The 15,837-nt window shown below is 42.7% G+C and overlaps 1 protein-coding gene across 1 annotated transcript in view; it reads right to left on the bottom strand.

Moving 5' to 3' along the window:
• HERC2 (HECT and RLD domain containing E3 ubiquitin protein ligase 2) overlaps nucleotides 1–15,837 on the bottom strand; it is a 211,627-nt gene that overhangs the window by 40,506 nt on the left and 155,284 nt on the right. The window contains exons 65-72 of the mRNA XM_065403094.1: nucleotides 14,657–14,882; nucleotides 13,513–13,684; nucleotides 12,653–12,839; nucleotides 11,412–11,552; nucleotides 5,548–5,739; nucleotides 3,904–4,057; nucleotides 3,000–3,107; nucleotides 291–422 (exon numbers count right to left, since the gene is read on the bottom strand). Of these exons, the coding sequence (XP_065259166.1) occupies nucleotides 291–422; nucleotides 3,000–3,107; nucleotides 3,904–4,057; nucleotides 5,548–5,739; nucleotides 11,412–11,552; nucleotides 12,653–12,839; nucleotides 13,513–13,684; nucleotides 14,657–14,882 (1,312 nt within the window). The remainder of the gene's footprint in view (nucleotides 1–290; nucleotides 423–2,999; nucleotides 3,108–3,903; nucleotides 4,058–5,547; nucleotides 5,740–11,411; nucleotides 11,553–12,652; nucleotides 12,840–13,512; nucleotides 13,685–14,656; nucleotides 14,883–15,837) is intronic.

The raw sequence follows: 15,837 nt of genomic DNA, 5'->3' as shown, positions 1-15,837 counted from the left end.
ACGTTATAAGGGAGCACTGCACAACTTTTAACGAGCATGTTCTCTAATAGATTAGCGACATAACAACGAAACAACGTTAACCGGGATGACGTTAAGTGATGAGTTACTGTAGTTCTAATCCAGATACTCATCTTTCTAAGGAGAGTATGCCAAAACTGTATCCTCACTTATTTATGTATCTTGTTACTTTGTTGATGTATTCTCTTTTCTAAATAAACATGTATAAGTGGACAAGGCAACCTTTGCTTATGAATACCTGAATCTCTCCTCCACCATATATTATAACTTACCTGCAGCTGGCATGATAGGATAAACAGTGAATCGCCATCCCCATCCATTCACAGAGCCATCACTGATGAACTTCCACTTTAATTCATCTCCTGGAATTCGCAATTCACTAGACCAATCGGACCACTCACGACCTGTTACGGTGGGATAGTACAGACATACATTTTCATCCATACTTATTAATAATTATTTCAGTCATCCATAAAATATCATATAGCTACTAGATGCTAGTTGCTGTAAGCATTAAATGAATGTTTCCTGGGGGGGGGGGGGGGGAAGAGAGGAGAAGATCTGTAAATGAAGCACATAAATGTGCATATAAAAATAGCTAAAATCCAAGACAAGAAGCAATTTCCTGACACCACAATTTTGTTCCTGCTTGAAAAGCTCAACTTAAATTGTCATCTAAAGAGATGCCTTCAGTTGTTTTAATACCAAAGTCAGTTACATTTCTGAAAGTCCACTTTCCCGTGGAAAAAATAAAATGTTGGCAACAAGCAATCCATAACAATATACAAAATGAATTCACTATTTAGAATCTTTTCCCACTTTCTCAGTTCAGGGCAATTGCACCTGTATTTCCCACCAATGGTCCAGCAACAGCACCCATTCTCAGGCTTCCAGCTCCCCAGCGGTTGTCTTTCTGGATGGAGACCTGCATCTCATTCCCTTCTAATCAGTTATTTCCAGGATGCACACTTCCCTGTCTTCACTGGGTTATTCCCAGCAGAGAGAGGCTGATCAAAGCACATCTACTTGTTCTCTCTGCAGAAACTGATAATAGTTATAAAGTACCAAACAGTTCTTTTTACGTAAGCCTATTTCATTCCTAAGATAAAAGTCCTACAGAGAAAACATTTAAAACAATAAGAGAACCTACACACATGCTAATAAGCTTACCAGACATCACCCCACTTCTAATATGAAGGACTGCTCCTGCCAGAGCCCAACACCCCACCCAAGGGGTTCTCTTTGTAGTGACAAGATCATCACAGCTTTAGCTCAGAACAAGCACATTCATAAACATGTTTAGTCCACCCTTTATACAGTTCAGGGGACTCTGACCTGGAGTTTCCAGAAGCACGTAATTAGTACACAAAGGATCTCTTCTCCCAGTGCAAGGCTTCAAAAGGTTGGCTTCAGAGGAGAGAATTTGCTTTTCCCTCACCCCCACGTATTTCCTAGGAAACCTACTGCAAATGTATTGCCCCAAAAAGCCCTTTGATGTTCCTAATATCTTCCAGAGATTGCATTAAATCTTGTCTTCCTGCTAACGAAGTTCCACATAATCTCACAATAGTACAAAAACATTTACATTTTTAATACAAAGATAAAAATTCCAAAGATATTTACCTTCATTCAATAAAACTGAACTCAACTGAATGAGATTTGTCCACAATATTGCATATCTGTCCCAACCACCATTAAGCAACTTAAATACAGTACTAAAACAATAATTATAAACTTGTGTGCCCAAATTGATATGAGATCCAATGTGAAGGCATGCCTTCTTGCTCCCTACATCTACTTTCAGACACCAGTAGACACATGTCCCAATTTGAATAACCTTGGTTCAGGGAGATGGTGGACACCAGAAGGCCCATGCCACTACACAGATTCAAAGTGCTCCATAAAATGGACTTCTGCTCTTGGAGGAAGGGTCAGCAGAAATGGTAGCCATCATGATCCATACCTTGCCCATACTTTAAATGGCACACTTGATGAGAGTGAGAAAGGAAAATACCACATGGGTGAGTAAATGAAAGAAGAAAATTGACAGAGATACTGGATATATGATTTGATCCAGGGAAGGGGGGAGGAGAAATGAAAGAAAGAGGAGAGGAAGAAAGAGCAAGTTGATAGAATTTAAAAACTCTCCAGCCTGTGCCCAGATTTTATTTAGAGCACTTGAGAGCAGAAAGATTTGCCTTTAATGTAGTAAAACCCATATTTCCAGAATTTTAAAATTCTTACAAAGAAAAAAAAAAACTAGCATTCCTGTTATAAAATACCGTTTCACACTATGTTCAGATTCATTAAAAATAAATACCTTGGTTATACAGAAAATTGTACACCACACATACTAGGAACCATTTGGGGATGTAACAGTAAAATCAGCATTTACATCTGATCTTAAGGCACAGGCAGGAAAACTTATTTTACAAATCACAACAGAATTACCAAGCGACAAATTAAAAAGTAAAGCAAATTAAACAGTACGTTTCAATCCTGCCCCAAAACAATTACCACATGCTGCCAGCTTATACTGGTCTTTATACATAGAGGTTAGAATGTTAAAACAGATTTTAAATGTGGAGTCTATCAAAAATAATTTAGGCTGCAGATTAAGGTTGAAATTCTTCTGTAAAATACACTACTTTATTTGCACTTTAGAAATTACTTTGCATATACGCACAAATATTAAAAGTTGTTTCTGTTAAATAATTAATTACCAGAATCTACATGTGTTTCAATTTTGGTTATGCATGCTTCAGAAATAATCTAATGTATTGAGACAACTGCCTAAATTTTTTAAATTTTATTAAAAAAACATTGTAAATCAATATTAGATATGTATTTTTCTAGCCTATTCTCCACCCAAAATAAACCTATTGCGATACAATAAGAGTATATTTCATCCAACATTCAACAGTAAGATAAACTAAGCACTTAAGAAAAATAAAGTAAATATAACATTTGATTCTCATCACCTGATCGGACTGAAACTATCCTGTTGACTCCATCCATTATGGTGAGAGGGTCATGGCGCCGCTCTGTAGAACACTGGCGATCAAATTCTACTCTGAGTCCCTCGGCACCTAACAAGTAACAAAGTACTTTATATAATTAAACAATAAGTAAAATGGGGAAAATGTAAGCTTTAAAAGTCCAGTGAATTAAAACACTGCTTGAACTGTTCTATGCTGATCAAGCGAGAACATAGCTATTTTCTATTAAGATAATTATTTGCCTGTAATTAATGTTCCTTGAAAGTATTACATAGTATAGATCCACACACCACCCATGAATTTGGGCCAACTGTATATGACAATGTTCAGAACACTCCAAACCTTACATGATCTGTTAAAGCATGTCAGAGCAAAGCATACCTGCAAGCTGAGGCAAAATGGCTAACAGCATCAGAAGTCTAACTTTTGGACAGTATTAAATCAATTCAAAATGAAACCACAATGCACAGAGAAAAATTATAGTCTAATAGTTAAGGCCAAGGACAAAGAAAATAATTTATTTCTGGCCCTGATAACGATTTACTATGTGATTACAGGCAAGCTGTTCCCAATGTCCTAATGAAACAAAAATTAGATGTAATCTTCAGCTGCAGACCAGCTGTGTTCCAAATCCAGTACTGCCCAGAGAACCTGAATTCATGAAGAGTACATTTAACAGGTTCAAGAAAGGTTATCATCAAGCGTACAAATTTTTATTATGATAACAAGTATGTTAAAACTACCCAATTTACTCGAACATTTTAGTGAAGATTCAAAATGGATTATTGTAAACTGAATCTAAGTGTCTGTTCCTGCAAATCTGCATAATGTAAGTAACTGAATGGATAATTTCTCATCTCATATAAATCTTATCAGTATTCCGTACCTGGTATTTTAACAGTGCCACTGGTTGAAGTATCATCTGTATATGGATGGCTACTTTCCACCACCACTGGCTGTGAAGAAAGACGACCACTTTGCGAGTCTGTAGCCACATCTTCTAACTCTGTAACACACAGCTCCAACAACATGTCAGCAACCTAAAAAAATACATCTCAACTGATTATACACATCTTCATAAAGAAAACAATTGAGTCTTCTAGAAAAAACTGATAACGAGAGTAAGCCCTGATCCCCATCCTTCTTAGTGTCTTGTCCATTACATTCCAATATTCCAACAGAAAAGGTAGGAATAAATGAAATAAGCCTCTATTTCAGTTATAAGAGCAATGCAACAAGAAGCAAATATCACATTAAACCCAAAATAGGCAAGAAAAATAAGTTTTAAATGCCCATTCAACAAACAAATGAAAACATCAAAGGTAAGTGTTAGATAACGGAATGCTAAAATATGCTAATACCCGTGGTCCTCAACCGGGGGTCCATGAGCCCTTTCAAAGGGGCTACGGGGCCCCATGGCTGAAACCCAAAGCCTGATCCTTGACACTCCCTGCAGGGCTGAAGCCGGGAGGCACGGGACTGAAGCCTCGATCTCCGGCACCCCCCACGGGGCTGAAGCTCCGATCCCCAGCGCTCCCCTCGGAGCTGAAGCCAGGAGCAGCGGGGCTGAATCTTGGAGCCCCGAGCCCTGGTGCTCCTGGTGTGGCAAAAGCTCTGAGCCCATGAGCAGAGTTGGGGGGTATGGAGGGCGCTGACCCCCCTACCCCAAACTGCAGCAGAAGAGCAGGGCAGTCGCGGGGGCAGCTCCCTCCCTGCCCCCCATCTCCTTCTCTCCCCGCCCCCTGGCCAGGTCAGAGGTGGGAAGCCAGAGGAAGGCAGAGCAGGACAGCTGCTGCTCTGGCTGGTGACATGGAGCAGGCAGCTGCAGCATTCCCTCATCCTCTGCTGGTGCCCGGGGTTGAAGCTGCCCCCTCGGCTCCCAGCCCCCTTTGCTCCCACAGAGGCAGACAGTAAGAGCCACCCGGGTGGGAGGACCCAGCTCCATGGCTGGCAGAGCCCTCCGGGAACCAGGACCACAGGGGAGCCCTCCCAGCGCATAGCCCCTACACTACTCCTTTCCCTATACTCTGAGCTACCCTCCATGCCTGCACACAGCCCCTAGCTAGCCCTCTCCCTGCACACTGAGCTACCCCCATACCTGCACACAGCCCCTAGTTATCCCCTCTCTACACCCTGAGATACGCCCCTGCTCGCACGGAGCTGGCTCAAGCCTTGCTGGCCTCTGCCTCCCTCCCCCAAAATAGAAGTCCCTGCCCCGAGAGCCCCCAACCCCCGCTGCGGCCTGGAGTTTTTATAGCATGTTGTGGGGGCCTCCGGGAAAAAAAAGGTTGAGAACCCCTGGCAATTGACTCTCATTGATTTCTACAGCAAACAGCTATATTCATTTGGTATTCCAATTAAAGGTATATGGACTCTTATATTAGTGTAAGATAATTATTAGTTTTTATGTTTGTAAAAACCTACATCTTCTGAACCTATATCTTCAACGAGTAGGAGTCACCTCAACAGAATGAGAAAGAAGGGAGGATAGTTAAAATACAGTAAGACAACAAAAATCACTTTGACTGACCTGTGGGTATGCAGTGCCCATTCCAGACAGCACAGCGGAAAGAACATCCTTTCCCTTCTCACCAGCCCTGGTGGAGACAGCAAGCTTCAGCAGGTCAACCATGACTCGTGTGTCATCCGGTACTAAAAGACTAGTGAACTCATCCAAGTATTGGGGCTCAGGACCAGATACTTTACTTTGGCTTTCTACATCCTGAAAGAGAAATTCAAGAAATATATAATATATAATGAAGAAAGATGGAAGAAAGATTTTATATAACAAACTGAGTTAACTTGCCTATAAAAACCCAGCATGGTCATTAACCTGTTCTGTAACTGTTGTTCTTTGCGATGTGTTGCACATGTCCATACCGCTTCAGATGCGTGCATGCCCAGTGCACTAGCATTACAGATTTTTCCCTTAGAGGTACCCACACATCAGGGCAGCCCATGCACCCGCTGCTGCCTCCTACTGCTACACAATGGCACAAAGGATAGAGCCACCTTGATCCTCCTCAGTTCCTTCTTACCAGACAGATTTTGATAGAGAGGGGAAGGCGAGTGGGTCATGGAACGGACATGTGCAACATCTCACAGAACAACAGTTACAGAGCACGTTAGTAACCATTTTTCTTAAGTGATTGCACATGTTCATTCTGTTTCAGGTGTCTCTCAAGCAGGTCAATCAGGAGATGGGATCAGAGTCGACCTGAATAATGACAGAAGGACTAAATGTCCAAATCTGATATCTCTAGACTGTTGAGAGATGGCATTAGAATCAGAGACATGTACTGATGACCAAGTTGCAGCTCTACAAACAGCCACTGCAGGCACATGAGCTAGAAAGGCTGCAGAGGCCAGCTGAGATCTCGTTGAACATGTCAGCATGCTGTCTGGGGAAGTTACATTGATCATGTTGTAGCACAAACGTATACAGGAGGAAATCCACAGTAAGATTCTTTGAGATGAGACTGGAATGCCCTTCATCCTGCCTGCAACTGCCACAAACAGTTATGAAGATGGCCTATGGTTTAGTCCTATCCAAGTAAAATGCTAATGTTCTCCTAACAGCAAATGTGTGGAGTCTCTCCTCATTCTTAGGAGAATGAGGATTGGGGAAGAATGTTGGTAAATATAATGCCTGACTGATATGGAAGTGAGAAACCATGCTGGTGAGAAATTTTGGATGAAGGTGAAGATATACCTTTTCCTTGTATAAGATACCTGATGGATCAGATACCAGGGCTCTCAATTCCCTCACTCTTCTTGCAGAGATAATTGCCACTAAAAAGGCTGGCTAACTTGAAAGATGAAGCAACAAACAGAGAGCAGGCAGTTCAAAGGGCAAGCTGGGGGTGTATATTAATGTTCAAATCCCCACGAGGGAACATAATACCTCCTTTCAGTCCTCTTAGCTGTGTGAGGCAGGGAAGATGGTTTTTGCCACAACACTCTAGTGGGCTCCCAAATAGCCTCATTTATGGGCAGTGCCACTCAAGAAGCCCCCACAGATGCCAAAATGTCAACCAATCTGCCTGAGCTCTCCTGAACTACTTCCATCTGTATATCAGGGTGGAAGCCATTCTCTTAAGGAGGTTCTGATGGGCCCTATAATCATCCAGAAAAGGTGAAAAAACACTGGACACTACTGCCTGATCAAGTGATGAGGAGGAGGAACCCAAGGCTGGCTGAAATGGTGCTTCTCCCAATTCCTCCCAAGTGAGATTCATTGAGGCAGACTGTTCAAGTTTGATACCGAGCTCAGTACCAGGAGTGGCTTCTTGAAGATCTCAACGCAAAGAGTGATCACAGTACCTACCAGAACAGGGAGGGGGAGAAGAGGAACTGGCGCTGGATGGAAACCCACACTGGCTCCAGTACAGTCGCAGATATGGCACTGGAGTCCAATTTTTTTCCTGACAAAGGCTCCCTACTGACCAACCAACATGGAGCCTCCACTGGATACCAGCAGTGAAAACCTCTCATAGCAGAGTGATGTTTTACGTGACACGGCTGTGACACATAAGATCCAATTTCTGACTCAGACAACGAACCCAAGTCATTCAATGAGGGAGGTGCCATGCTTCTCAGTGCTGGGGAGCAGTGATGGGAGTCTGGAGAGGATGGCACTGGAGAAATTATAGTCAGTTTGCCCCTCAACTGCACCATACAAAGGGGTACCAGAGCATTTGAAGGTGCCCATGGTACTTGGTGCTGAACTCTAGCAGTCAGCAAGTCCTTGTGGGTGTCTGTTGGTATTGGGTGAAGTGTTTCTTGAACCACCAGTATCAGTAGACTCAGCTGATCACTTGCTACGACATAAGTCTCAGGAGTTGACAGCACCAGGAGTCTCTCTTGGTGCTGCTGAGCCAAAGAGGACGCACTGCTGAACAAGATGGTGCTCCCTTATAGACACTCAACAGCATCAGTACCTGAGTTAATGACCTCACCTAAGGTTCCACCTGCCCCAAAGAAAAAACTGCTTGGCACTATGCGCACTCTACCCTGCTTCTCAGCTTGGCTGCTGGACACTGGTGCTGGCAACCTCAATCTCCTGGACAATGCCGTTCCTCAGTGCAGTCTTTCAATGTTTCTTCTTCAGTACTGGAGAAGGAGATCAATGTTGGGACTCTGCCATGCCAGGAGGAGTGCTCCTAAGCAAAGTAAAGGCACTCAATGCCCACCTCGAGCAGGAAGGTTCTGAAGATTGGGCAGGGCTGCATCCATAAGGAGGTGTTTTAGTCTGACCTCCCGGTATTTTTTAGTTCTGGGTTTCAAGTCCCTGCAGATTTCACATCTGTCCCTGATGCGTGCTTCTCTGAGGCACTTCAGGAACCTGGAGTGCAGGTCCCTGACCGGCATCAGCTTCTTGCATGTATTTCAAGGTTTAAAGCAGTGGTCCCCAACCTTTTAACGCACAAGATCACTTTTTGAATTTAAGGGCAACCCAGGATCTACCCCACCCCTTCCCCATCTCCCCTCTCTTCATCACTCACTCTCCCCCACCCTCACTCACTTTCACCGGGCTGGGACAGGGGGTTGGAGTTTGGTAGGGGGTGCGGGCTCTGGGCTGGGGCCAAGGGGTACGTAGTGTGGGAGGGCGCTTCAGGCTGAGCCTGAGGCAGCGGGTTGGGGTGCAGGAGGAGGTGAGAGGTGCAAGCTCTGGGAGGGGCTGGGGCAGGGGCTTGGGGTGCAGGAGGGGGCATGGGGTGCTGGATCCGGGAGGGGGGTGAGGGGGCGGGTTCTTGCCGGGCAGCACTTACCTCGGGTGGCTCCTGGTTGGTAGAGCAGCAGGGCTAAGGCAGGCTCCCTGCCTGGCCCGGCCCCACGTCACTCCCAGAAGGGGCCAATGCGCCCCTGCAGCCCCTGGGGGGGGGAGGGGACGTGGCTCCGTGCGCTGCCCCTCTCTGCAGGCACCCCCCAGCCAATGGGAGCTGTGGGGGGGGGGGGCGCGCGCTTGCAGGCAGGAGCAGCACACAGAGACCCCTGCCCCCCATTCCTCCGGGGCTGCGCTGGCCACTTCTGGGAGCAGTGTGGGGACTGGGAGAGTGTCCAGGATTGACCGGTTGGTGACCACTGGTTTAAAGTCTGGGGACTGAGGTATGCCACAGCACTGGGCATTGACACCCAGAACCACTGGGAACCAAAATGTAAACTAAATATATTAGTAAAATAAAAAAATAAACCTACACTTCAGTAAGACGACGCAACAAGTACCAACCATATACAACAGAAAAGACTCAGAAAGAGGGAAACACTTGTGGTAGCAAGTTAGCACGCTCTGACAATCATCACAGGTGGTAAGAAGGAAGAGATGGGAGTTGGTTCTACCCTTTGGACCATCGTGCAGCAGCACAATGCAGCAGAGGACATATGTGCCATCCTAGTGGGTACAGCTGAGGGAAAAATCTCAAATGCTAGTGAACGGAGCAAGCTTACACCTGCAGGGGAACGGGCATGTGCAAGCACTCCAAGAAGAAACAGAAGTTTAATACTGTGACCCTAAGACAGGGGTGGGCAAACTTTTTGGCCCGAGGGCCACATCTTGGTATGAAAATTGTATGGTGGGCCATGAATGCTCACAAAATTGGGGTTGGGGTGCAGGAGGGGGTGAGGGCTCTGGCTGGGGGTGCAGACTCTGGGGTGGGGCCAAAAATAAGGGGTTCAGGGTGCAGAAGGGGGCTCTGGGCTGGAGGATGGGGTTGGGGTGCGGGCGGGAAGGCTCCGGCTGGAGGTGTGGGCTCTTGGGTGAGGCTGGGGATCCCGCTTTATTAGGCTTCCACCACAATTTTGACAGTGGGAGCTCCAGTGGCCAACAGCAGGGGGCCCCCCGCTCTCAGCCCTAGGCGGAAAACTGCGGAAAAGTAATAATGGACCTTATTACCGCAAATAATAAGGTCCATTATTACTTTTCCGTGATTTTCCATGGCTTGTCTGCAACTCAGCCGCAATTTGGGACAATCATCCCATGATTCAAGTAGGGGCTTAATAATAAACATCTCTCAGCTGTATTCACACAGTTATGACTAGTAGAAAGTAGTGGTAGGTCAACAAGTGTTCAGCTCCTATTTTCTGAAAGCCCTAACTAATTAAAAGGGAAAATGTGAAGAGAAACACAGACTATCAAGCCACAAAACCGTAATAGACAACTGACTGTCAAATCTTCAGAACAAAGTCCCTAGGAAAAAAAATATCAACTATTTCTTGATTTTATGAACCAATGCTTATTAGGCAAGGCTTAGGGGCGTTGCATATTTAGGGATCGCTTCACTACATCATTTGGGGCATTTACCAAACAAAACTATGCCATGCTGAAGTACACTATAAAAATTACTACCTACTTATGTAAACAATACTTTTACATGTATTAGACAGTAGGGCTGGCTGGAAAACAGAAATTTCATTTCAGAAAAAACAAGCTTTCAAAAATTTGTTTTCATTCCGCATCAGAACTGAAATGAGACCTTTCGAATTTTAGGGTGAAAAAAATACAAGACTACCAACCCCAGAATAACCAGTAACTCAGTGGTGGTTAGGGCACTACCTAGGATATGAGATTCAACTCCCTGCCTAATTTGAAACCGAGACATAGGGCAGGTCATACTACCGCTTAAGTCGATCTAACCTACATCGCTTAGGGGTATGAAAAAGAAACCCCCCTGAATGACACAAGTTATAGTGACCTACGAGCTGTCCACACCAATGCTATGCCGGTGGGAGATGCTCTCCCACTGACATAGCTTCTGCCTCTCACAGAGTTGGAGTAATTATGTCAATGTAATTACCTCTCCTGTCGGCACAGAGCATCTTCACTAGATGTGCTGCAGCTGCGCTGATGTAGCGCTTCTAGTGTAGATCTGCCCTTAGTCCTGGGTCTCCCACATCCCAGGTGAGTGCCCTAAGCACCAGACCATTATTGATTATTCTGGGGTAGGGGTCCCTCTCTCCCCTTTTCCTCTGGGTCTCCCACATCCCACGTGAGTGATCTAACCACCAGGCTATTGGTTATTCTCGAGTCCCTCTCTCCCCTTCCAGAAATTCCATCCTGACCATAAGAAACCTTCCCAACTAAATTTTTGTCAAAATAAGATACTTTTTCATGAAACATTTCAGCTTTAACAAAACCACACTTTTAGATGGGAAAATTTTTCAAAAAATGTGTGACCAGCTCTACCTAGCATCATAAAAAATACATTTGCATTACACAAAGCTAACTAACTACATACATAGAGTTGCATATGGCATTCTCAACCATATGGCACTTGCTGTAGCACCAGAAATTTTTTTTTTCTCTGCTGACATAACTTGTCAAACACCAGAACAATTCAATTGCTTGATGGAGATACATAATAAAACCTATAATCTTAAAAATATTAGCAATATTACTTCTTTGGTTTTCGTCATGGTCTCTGCTATGATACTGGCAGCTCCAGGATCATCAGTGACTGGAATGAAAGGACGAGAAGAGGCAGCAGCAGCTGAGGGAGTTACAGCAGAGGGGGTCACAGCATCTTCTGAAGAAACAACCTAGTCAAAAAACATCATAGTAACCAGATAGCAGAGCAATAAGATATTGCATGTGTTTAAACAAGCTTAACTAGACTAAGTAAAAAGAAGTTTGTGCTCAGAAAAGAGATTCCTAAAAACAGCAGCATCTTATTCAAGAAATCCCTGTATGAACCTTGCAGTGGTGCCTACTGGCGAACTAAGGGCTTTTCTTCGCTATGGGACTAAGTCGATGTAAGTTACGCTGCTTCCGTTACATAAAACTACATAAGTGAAGTTGACATAACCTACATCGACTTACTGCAATGTCTACACCATGCGATTTCAACGAGAGACGCGCTCCCATCAACTTAGCATTTCTTAACCAGACTCGCTAAATCGACGCTGCGGCATCCATTGCAGCAGCGCTGATTTAGCTCGTAGTGAAGACAAGCCCTAAATCAGGGCCCCACTGCACTAGGTACGAACATGCAGTAAGATGACAATTCTTATCCCAAAGAGCTTACAACCTAAAAGACAAGACATAACAGCTGGATGAGACAAACAAGTATGTCAGCATGGGGGAATGGAGAAGATGTATCCTCTTTAGTGACAAAATTATTATTACTACTCCTTTTAACACTGAAGAACCCACACAGTATGTTTGTATCTGGCTTTCTTTTCAATACATCATACAATAGAAATAATGTTACAATTATTTGTTACATTTGAAATAAGATTTAGACACTGACGATTCTCTTCATCTTGTCATTTGTTCTTTTTTAAATCCAGTTTATAAATTTACCTCTACTTCTTAAACTGTTTCAATACCTGATTAAGAGAACGCCAATATCTTTGAATCAGGTCTAAAACATGGTGAGAAATTACCTTATGTTTTTATCTGATTTACTGGACTCGAAACTTGTGAATTGTTCAATTATAATCAGGCACAGCTGACAAATTGCAGGTACTTTATGGCATTGATTCTAGAAGTTAGACAGATGCTGAAGTAAAGTTCTTACACATGTTACTGTCAAATTAAATAAAGGAAAATACTTCACAGTGTTATTGTTGATGGATGTTTCAGCACTCCAAAATTGTTGCTCTGATAGCAAAACTGATTCTGATTTTATTTATTTTACCTCTCCTCTCCTGTCTTGCCAGGGATTTGGACTCAGTCTCTCTTCGACATCCACTGCTAGCACACACTCTTCCCCATTGGCAGGGCTCCCTGTAGAAGCAGCATCTGGTGGTGGGACCGGGGATGAAGAAGGACATTCCACTGGTGCAATCATACTTGCAGGCATCAGTGCTCCAACCACTGCATCCCTAAATCAAAAATGAACAAACTGTTGAGGAAAGACTTACACTAGGACCACCAAATCCTCTCCTTGGAAGAAACGTGTCCTGTTATTCAGCTGGAGTAATACTAAAAGTGATGGTTTTCAATGTTTGCAGTCTACAGGGTAGTTTACTTCCATTCCATATGGGAGGACTCACACTTAGCTGAGATAGTTACAGATGCCTACAGAGTTTGGGGATTTTTAAACCAAAGTCTTCCACAAGTTTCTTTTCAGACTCTTTACCACTAATATTTCTCCTGTCTTTACAAACAGAAATGAGCAATCTCAAAAGGAGCCCTCTGCTCTGTGATACACATTCTCAACTGCAAGGTATACAACAAGATTATTGCTGGGAGTTGCATTTTTGGAAAGCTATCATTCTGTTCTTATTTGGATGATGCACTCTCACATGAGACTTTTAAAAAAGCTAATATTCTGTTGCAGAGTTTCCTGTTCCACATAAGACAGTCTTGTCAGAAAAACCTGTATCAACAAGTTGATTTCAAGTGAACACTAAAAGGAAATTTAAATGAAGTTAAAGCATACATCCTAGAGCCCTATTTTATACCCATGATTACCTGGTATAAGGGAGAAACTGTATGAAGTAGCTTACCATCTATGCTTCATCCTGTAAAATACAAGAATGTTGACACGCCTACCTGGCATACATAATTTGTAATGCTGTCAATATATGAGATAATGCTTGTTGTTTGGCAAGGTTCCCATCTAGCGACAGAAGAATCTTAGCGAGGGAAGGGCGGTTAGGTTTGGAACTGCTTACACCACTGATTTTGTTATTGGCAGCAGAAGAATCTGCATCTGATGGGACACCTGGGAAAAAGAGTCAGACATGCTTTTAAAAAAAAAGACTATAATGCATAATAACTATTTTTGTTTGATACCTGCTTAATGATACTTTTGGAAAGTATTCTTAGCCTATAATTCCTGTAATTCTGATATGAAACCCAATACTAAACCTAGGTCAGCAACGACTTTCATGTAAAACAGAGTCTAAAACTTACTCATGAGAATGGAGACACAACACCACTAGTTTCCTACTGGCCTCTACAACAATCTTTACTTGGACAAAAAATTAGCAGTTGAGTACTATTTATATATATTGTACATCTATGAAGCTCTCTTATTGCTGCAGTTCTGTCCAGGTAAAAGATAGCTAATGGATTAAAAGACATAGAAACAGCTAAAATAGTCTGATATTTTACATAGAACATTTTTGTTACTCAAGTCTGACTAAACCTTGGTTCTGATAAATTGGGAAGGTGCCATCATAGAATGCTGCCTCCCTCTTTAATGGTGGTCACTTGTCTTAGAAATCAATAGGTAAGATAACATTTGCATCAAGAATTATTATTTGTAAGAGGCATATAATACAGAGATTTAATATTATGCTAGCATCCAGAAGCCCCAATCAGGGCAAGGCCCCAACATGACAGGCACTGTATCCCCTGCCCAAAAAAAGACAAAAGTCTACAGTCCAAGAAGAATCTCATTTTTGCTAATGCATTTTGGACATTGACAAACAGTTTAAGACATTTAAAAGTTCAAACTAGCGCTAACTTTTGTATGACTCCTCAGCTTCAGGGCATACAATGTTTTAGCTTCCCAAGTCTTGTTCTCTTCTCACTTCCTCCATTTTCAGCAAATCAGTATGTTTAAATGGCTTTCATCCTGCACAGCCACCTCGTCCCCCACACCCGTCCATCTATACACATCTACAACGCCACCCCAATCCACAAATATTGTTTAAAAATGTTAAGGAAATAAACACAAGCTTTGTATTACCTAGATAAGAAGCGCCTAAAGGGTCTCTAGCAGTTTGGAAGAGTACTGGCTCATGAACAGATGGTGTAGCTACATCCACTGTTGTCCATGCTACACTGTGGGAAGATCCACAAGCAACACGTGTAATTTTCTGGCCTTCTAAACCCTGTACAAGAGTGGGTTTTCTATTGACTGTAGTAGTTCCATTGCCTTGTTGTCCATGATCGTTGTCACCCCAAGCATAAACCTGCCAACAGACAGTTCTATGTGTTACTGTGTTTCACTGAGTCTTTCATATAGTTATTTTCAAAATTACTATGATAGGATCTTATCTCTAAATGACTTATGTTACTAATTAAAGATATTGCCAGAGTACCTAGCACCTTCATAATTAACAGCTGATGCTTTCAGGTTACATATGCTAATATAGCACATACGAGCTTCATTCTGTGAGCAGATTCATGTACTATTTCATTATTCTGGGTGTACATAAAGTTAATGGAATTACTTGCACATGGATTTTACTGGGGCTCTGCATAACTATGATATTTATGCTATCACCCAATATAGAACAGAAATATGTCCTGTCACAAGATCATGGTTGCTTCTGGATCTTAGGAAGCGAAAAGCCGGGGGTTGTCTCTGAAACATCCCATGTTACCATAAATAATAAGGAACAAAAATGCAAAAGCTATATTAAGATGACAGTTAAGATTTAATAAATATATGAAGGCAAGAAAATTCTAAGTGACAATCACATTAATATTTGTGCAGTGCTTTAAGAAGTAAAACAATATATTATAAAGAATATTTATTTCATTCAATAAGTATGTAGCCAATGATTTTAGTTTATTATCCATTTGTTGTGTGATGTTATGATTAATCAATATGTTATATCATATATATCCATTGTATGTTAACTAGAGTTAATTTGTAGGATTAGAGAAGTATAAGATTGATCCATATTTAGAGGAATCATTAGATATAAGTAAGACAAGCTGAAATGCAAGAACCTGTAGGCTGAGGCCTGCAAGATTTTAGCTTAGCCATTTTAGGCCTTGGAGACAAGAAATGCTGACACAAGTAAATGACCAAGGAATAACCCGATGCCCTAAATTTATGGGAAAAGAGGTACCAACTGGTAATAATGCGAAAATCTAGCCCAACAAGGGTGGGCAAACTATGGCCCGCGGGCTGCATCC

Source organism: Emys orbicularis, chromosome 1, assembly GCF_028017835.1.
Source record: "Emys orbicularis isolate rEmyOrb1 chromosome 1, rEmyOrb1.hap1, whole genome shotgun sequence".
NCBI classification, from domain to species: domain Eukaryota; kingdom Metazoa; phylum Chordata; order Testudines; family Emydidae; genus Emys; species Emys orbicularis.
This window is presented reverse-complemented; position numbering and strand designations above follow the sequence as displayed.